This window comes from Saccostrea echinata, unplaced genomic scaffold (assembly GCF_033153115.1).
Source record: "Saccostrea echinata isolate AGI-Se365-2 ecotype Australia unplaced genomic scaffold, CSIRO_AGI_Sech_v1 ptg000017l, whole genome shotgun sequence".
In the NCBI taxonomy this organism is placed as follows: Eukaryota; Metazoa; Mollusca; class Bivalvia; order Ostreida; family Ostreidae; genus Saccostrea; species Saccostrea echinata.
The window spans coordinates 7,844,601-7,851,630 of record NW_026889766.1 but is presented as its reverse complement, the minus strand read 5'-3'; the positions used below and the strand labels follow the sequence as shown (position 1 = coordinate 7,851,630).

Below are 7,030 nucleotides of genomic sequence, written 5' to 3'. Positions count from 1 at the left end.
TTTGTAGCTATGTTTATGCGTAATACTAACTTCATACCCTTTATTAAGATATTTATGAAAATTTTATTAGGGTGTCCTTGCCGCATGAATCTACCCGAATTTCAAAATACAATTACAATACTTCAGTGCATCAAAAGAATTTTTTTTTATTTAAGTCATGATTTGAGTTAAGAATTATTTAAGTTTAGTAAAAATATTACTTGTGTATGAGATATCTTTTTAATACTGTCACAGGAAGAAATAAGACCTTTCAATTAAAACTGAAAAGTGACTTTTAAATGGGCATTCAGTCACTGAATGGCAGGTAAATTTTAATGACTTTTCAATTACTGTTCAGTGAATCCGTTACAGCCTCTTTTACAATGTGGTTTACAGATTTCAACTCAATTCATTCCGTGTCGACTATTAGAACAAGCTGTCAGAAAATTAAAATTGTAAGTGATAATAGGATATCGATGTACATGAAAACAAAAGGAATAACTTCTGAGTGACATCTAGTTCCATTCATGTGCTTGTCTTTTCATTTACCCATTATAAATTAAGAAACGTCATCGAATCATAGACTTAAATTTATTACAACAACATTCTCATTAATCGTACATGTATTAGGTTCATGAAAAATATATCTCTAGGTGGTATAATTTCATACCCTCGGAAACCTTTTCATAAATGAAAGATTACATCATATTTAATTTAAGCGATTTTTTCCCTTCGGATACATACCATATGAAAACCAGTGGAAGGTTTATTTAATGCGATTTTTTATAGTTAGGAGTATTGACCAAAGTTTGTAGTTGAAATATAATACAGAAGCATATTTCATGAAACATGTCAACACCTAATTAAAACTGTATCTGTGTTGAAAAACTAAGACATTGGAAAGGGAAGGACAGTGGTAAAAAGCATATGTCACACTTTTAAGTAAGAGACCAGTGATTTAGAATAGGAAAATTCCGCAAAATAAATATTTTACAGCTAAGATTGCTTTTTTTCATTATGTCAGAAAATAAAGGCTTTCATTCATAAGTTTTACATGTACTCTGAAACTTAACTATGATTAGGGTATCCAAATTGATGCTGCAATTAAACTGTTTGTCGTTAGACAACTTATTTTGATGAACAAATAATATCTGTACTAGAGATCTGATCTTGACGTATAAAAAAGCATCAATGAAAAATAGAATCATGTGCATACCAGTTACATGTACACCTTTAATCATTTTATAGTTATTCGGTACTAGTAAGGGTATATCTTATGGAGCTACTTTAGTCCATGAGATAAATGACGTGTTAGAAATTTTGAATTAATGTTTACAAGCACGTGGAAAACAAAAAAAAAAATGTTTTTCTTTAGATTTACTGGGCGGGAAATCCTTACTTTATTTTTGAGTAATCTGTCCAAAACGTTCCTAGTTTTCCTGCCATTGCAGAACTGCAATCACTTTTTCTTTCACCTTTTAAAACCCGATTTTTTTATTTGAAAGCACCATTTAGAAACATTATATTTAAAAAAAAATGGGTTATTCAGAAAGATATTATCTCACTTTTGTCACACATTTCACCTTGAGCACCGCGTCACATCCGTTTGGATAACTTCCGTTCAAGTGATTGCATTGTTCTCCATTACTACAGTTGCCACAAGTCATGCTACACAAAAAGCCATTATATATTATTATTATAATTTCATGTTAAATACTAAAATCTGATTGGCTTACGCGCATTTAGCAAATCGTAACGTTCCCTCAATATTTGCAACACACTTGATAACGGGTAACATAACAACGTGCGTGCAAATTATGCGCGTCCGATTCGCCGTAGAATTTTCAAAATGTCAGTTGTGCTTTTAAAAGAAGCCAAAAAAAAAAACGACGTCAAGCAAAGCTTGCGTTCGATGTAGCTTGATTAAAAACAAGACAAAAACATGCTTGCGAGTGCAAAAATAACGAAACTTTAGATGATAAAGGAATCTCTGCGTATCAAACAAAATATAAAGAGGTCGGTAAATCTTTTTCAAAGCTTTCTTATTGAGAAAAACGGAAGCATGGAGTTTGAAAGCTTTCTAAACGTGAACTTAACGACAATCTCCGATTTTTTTCCTAACATTTTACAGCAATAAGCATTCGGTATAATAAAATAAAAAGCGCTGACGGTTGACAATGGTTTTCCTTGAGGTGTCAATTTCAAATGTTACCTTCGAAAACATGCACTACATGTTTATATATTATCAAACTCTGTAAATTAAGAAATGCCGATAAGTGATCATTGAAATCTTACATTATTACTGTAATCAATTTAGGCAATATAAAAAGCCATGAAAAAATATTATCAAAAAGTTGAAAACTTCATAGACCTAGGATTAACAATGCGACAGATAATATTTATTTCGATTTTAGATAAAGTTGTACAGAAAATATTGTATTGGCATCAATCATGTATACCTACTTGATAGGTATATAAGATGGAATTTGTCTAGATTTTTATTCTCAATGAAACAAAGAAAATACTTATTGATCTCTCTCTCTCTCTCTCTCTCTCTCTCTCTCTCTCTCTCTCTCTCTCTCTCATGATCTGACTTTAATATTTACGTACGTTCTTCACATCGTGATCCTCTGTAACCTGTAACACACCCCAGACAACTTCCACTCACAATGTTACAATGACCTTCCTGGCAGTTCCGTGGACATGCTAAGTCACAGTTTTCTCCATAAAAACCCAAGGTTGGGCATCCTAATTGAATATTAATTGATGTAATTGATGATTATAAACAGCTATATTCACCTTGTTGCATTCTTAAGGGGATCATATTTCAATACCAACTGACGATTATAGATTTCATTTTTTCTTCTTATTGAATAATGACGTTTAAAAGATGGATGCTGCATTGACATGAGCTTGCATTAGATGTTGTTCGTAACTTGATGCACTCTACATAAGAAATCACACGTGTCAAGGACACCTTAATATTTCCCAGCACTTAGGTATCAAATGACTTAATTTGTCCGGGGTGTGTGAAGAAATGAAGCCAAGAGAAACACGGTGGAAAGAAATAGACACTGTGATTTTCGTTCGCTGCGCCGCGTGAAATCTAAGACATAAAGTTAGGTGGTAACTGTTCCTTCGCCAAGCGAAATTTTAAAAACCGAGGTCCCGTGTGACGGAGGTGGCACGATAAAGTACCCTGAATACTCAATGACCCTGAGTTCCAAATATAGGTCTTAATTTGAACCCTTCACCGGTATATGCTGACGTCTCTATATGAGTGAAAAATTCTCGAATGGAACGTAAAAGAACAAAAAATGAAACATTCAATCAAACAGACATTTTGAAAACTGCTTTAAATTTGAGATGACAGATTGAAAATAAGAAACATATAAGTATTTTTAATCGTTAAAACATTTTATACTTCATTTGAAAATTTGAATGTTATATCATATAACAATGACAAAATATTTTGAATGTATATCAGAAAGTTTTATGTCATTTTGGGAATTAGCTTATTTTCATAAAAATCAATACCCTTGGCGTTTATGTCCTTGGACGTCTGACATTGTGCTCGGTGGTAGGACACGGTTATGTTAGTAAACTAAAAATTGATTTTTTTTCAAGTAATCAAGATTAAAACTTCGTTTTTAACAACCAGAAGCATTCTGTATACACCCGGAAATCATATAAAGATACATTTTTTTAAGCATGAGTCTTCAAAATTTTGGACAAACCTAGTATTTATGATAACTGAGATTTACACAGAATGTGATCAAAATTAAGGATCTTTTCAGCTGACTTTGGGTATGAGCATATTTTATAAACAACATAAATGTGCTTTACATATAACTAAACATATCAGGAATTTGTTAATTTTAACTTCTTTGATAATACGTTATCAAAGGCGTTTAAGCTGAATATATCTAGGTTGTTTTCTATTTTCTTCTTACCGTAAACTTCAAGTTCACAAAGTTCGTTGTATGCGTACTTGGAATAATCAACAGGGTATGTAACACATGGGAGTCGCTCGTTGTAATAAATGACATATCGTCCATGGTTTACACATTCTACTGTAACATCACTCGGTATTGTAGTTCTTGTGAAGTTTGTATCTTTAAAACATAGAAGCCCCTCATCTTTGTCGGTTGTGTTCGAGATGTATACCGAAAATCCAAGAAAGCGTCCTGGGAAAATATTGTCAGCAGATTCTAGTGAAATATAATGAAATGTAACTAAACACATTATGTAGTGAAATAGGATCCAACGTTTTAAGTTTCCAGATGCAAAGAAGTTCATTATCTTTGTGAGTCTAAACAATTGAACAAGAGACGCAATGGCAGCTGATTCCGCCTCTGATGATTCAAGAGGTCCCTGTTTGCTCTGCGCACAATTTGTGCTGATTCAATGGACTTTTGAGTATGCTTAGTGTTCGTTGTCATCATATTTCATTGTTCAATGATCAGATTTTCTATATTTTATATAGGAATCTAGCCACGGAGGTTTTAGTTGTGACGTTATACTTTAACTTGTTGAGAATAAAAGTCAAATAAAAATAAAAGAAACAAAACTAAGGGTACCGAACTTGCAGTTAAAGGTATCATATTACGGTTAATGGATAAAAGTTATATATAGAGATGTTCTAATGAATTATTTCCATTTCCACGAACAAATTTCTGATGAATAGTAAATAAGGTTTGTATAAAATTCCAACTAAAATCTATTGATCGACGAACAATAATGTTAACCTTTCACATATAATTTGTACAATTAATTTTGAAACAAATTGATCTTAAACTTATTTGGTTATAATTAACTTAAATTTCCTTTTATTCTAACTGGAGAAATAAAATTTTTTAAATAATTTAGTCTTTAAGATTTCTATGAATCAGCATGATTAGTGTTCGTCATCTCCATATTAGATTGATAATGAAACAAGTAGATGTTTGATAAATTAAAATGTTTGTGCTAAATTGTTTACCCCCTTCCCATTTTTTCCGGGTTTGGACATTTTATGGCTTTATCATAAATAGGTGAGTACCCATTCATCCCACTCCCCCGGAAAACAACATGACGTTATTATATCTGTCTACGTTTAATGTACAAAGTTTGTGATAGATTTGGATAACTATTTTTTTGCAAATAAATCGAAGCAAATAATTAATTTTATAAGTTACTAATGGCTTAATTAATTAGTGACCTTTGTTGCAAAATGTACTCGCATTCAATGAAGAAGAATGCAAAGAAAACAAATGTATTTGCATCCTCATTGCAAAAGTGAAGAAAGAACAATGAAAAAAAATACATCAATGAATTTAAACCAGCGGTTTATACAGTACCCCATGGGACATTGTCTGTCCTGTAGTATATCGCTATATGATATATACTGAGTACTCCTCCTAGATCCACCCACCAGGTTGCAGTTTGTTTTTCGATGCCGGACAATGTACACTGTCCTCCGGTAGCTCTCCGGATTGAATACCGACCATCCACTGCTCTATCTGCTCCCCATCGTGTGTTGGGAAACGAATACTGCTGCGAGGCGATCTTGTTTAATGCAATGTTGTCTGTAAATAGAAATGATTATGTTCTCGTAATGTAGAAAAACAAAAAAACATTTGTGCTTTCTTCAACAAACCATTTTCCAGTCAGAAAAAAAAAATCAAACTAAACATTTTTAGCTCACCAGAGCAACAATTGCTCCATTGACCTTTTGTGATCAAAATTTGTGCGTTGCTCTCTCGTCGTCATCGTTGTAAACTCTTCACATTTTCATATTCTTCTCCGAACTGCTTAGTCAAATTCAACCAAATTTGTCACAAATCATCCATGGATTAAGGGAATTCAAGTTTGTTCAAATGAAGGGCCACACACTCTTCCAAATGGAGATAATAATGAATCAGTGAAAATTTATTGGCATCTTTCAAAAATATTTTTCTCAAGAACCACTGGACCAAAAAAAGATGAGACGTTCGTGAAAGCTTTATTACATACCATAAATGTAGTTGTAAGTTTCTTCAAATCATGACCCCTGGGGGTAGGGTTAGGCTAGAATGGGAGATTAAAGTTTTACATAAGAATATATATAGGAAAAGTCCTTAAAATCTTCTTCTCATGAACAATTGGTCCAGAAGAGTTGAAACTTATGTGAAAACCTCAATACATAGTGTAGATTCAAATTTCTTTAAATCATGAGGGCCGAGGGTAGGTTGGGCCATAATGATCGATCAAAGTTTTACATAGGAATATATAGGAAACAATCTTTAAAAAATCTTCTCAAGAACAGCAAAGGCATGACTAGTCGTATTGATATGGGAGGATCATCAGGTAGTGTAGATTGAAATTTCTTCAAATCATGACAACGCAGAAAGGGTGGGTTAGCAGTCGGAGATTAAAGTTCTACATAGATATATTTAGGGTACATTTTTTAATACTCTTCTCAAGATCAGCAAAGGCATGATAAGTTATATAAATACGGAAGCATTTTCAAGTAGTGTTGATTGAAGTTTGTTCAAACTATGACCCCCCCCCCCCCCCCCCGGGTATGATGAGACCATAATGGGCGATAAAAGTTTTACATAGGAATAAATAGGAAAATAATCTTAAAAAATCTGCTTTGCAAGAATAGCAATGGCATGATAAGTCATATTGAAATGGAAGCAATCTCAAGTAGAGTAGATTCAAATTTGTTCAAATTATGAACCCCGGGGGTTTGGTAGGGTCACACTGGACGATGAAATTTTACACGCTATATAGGAATCAATATTTAAAAATCTTCTTTCAGGAACATCAAAGGCATGATTAGTCATATTGATATTGAAACATTCTCTCAGGTAGACTTGATTCGGGTTTGTTCAAATCATGACCCCCGGAGGTAGCTTGGGACCACAAAAGCTGGTAAAAGTTTTACGAAGGAATATATAGTCAATGATTTAAAATCTTCTGATAAAAAACATCTGGGCCATGTAATGGCTCAGGTGAGCGTTGCGGCCTATGGGCCTTTGCGTGTTTAAGTTATTTTTTTTTAAACATTGCATAATACTCTCACTAA

General features: G+C 33.1%; 1 protein-coding gene across 1 annotated transcript; it reads right to left on the bottom strand.

The window, feature by feature from the left end:
• Positions 1–383: 383 nt before the first annotated feature.
• LOC133189315 (uncharacterized) lies at positions 384–5,550 on the bottom strand (the record flags this gene model as incomplete). The annotated part of the gene is made up of 4 exons (XM_061324709.1): positions 384–415; positions 2,590–2,727; positions 3,933–4,190; positions 5,319–5,550. Coding segments are annotated over 4 exons (660 nt in total), but the record flags the coding sequence as incomplete, so codon positions are not given.
• Between the last annotated feature and the right edge of the window lie 1,480 nt (positions 5,551–7,030).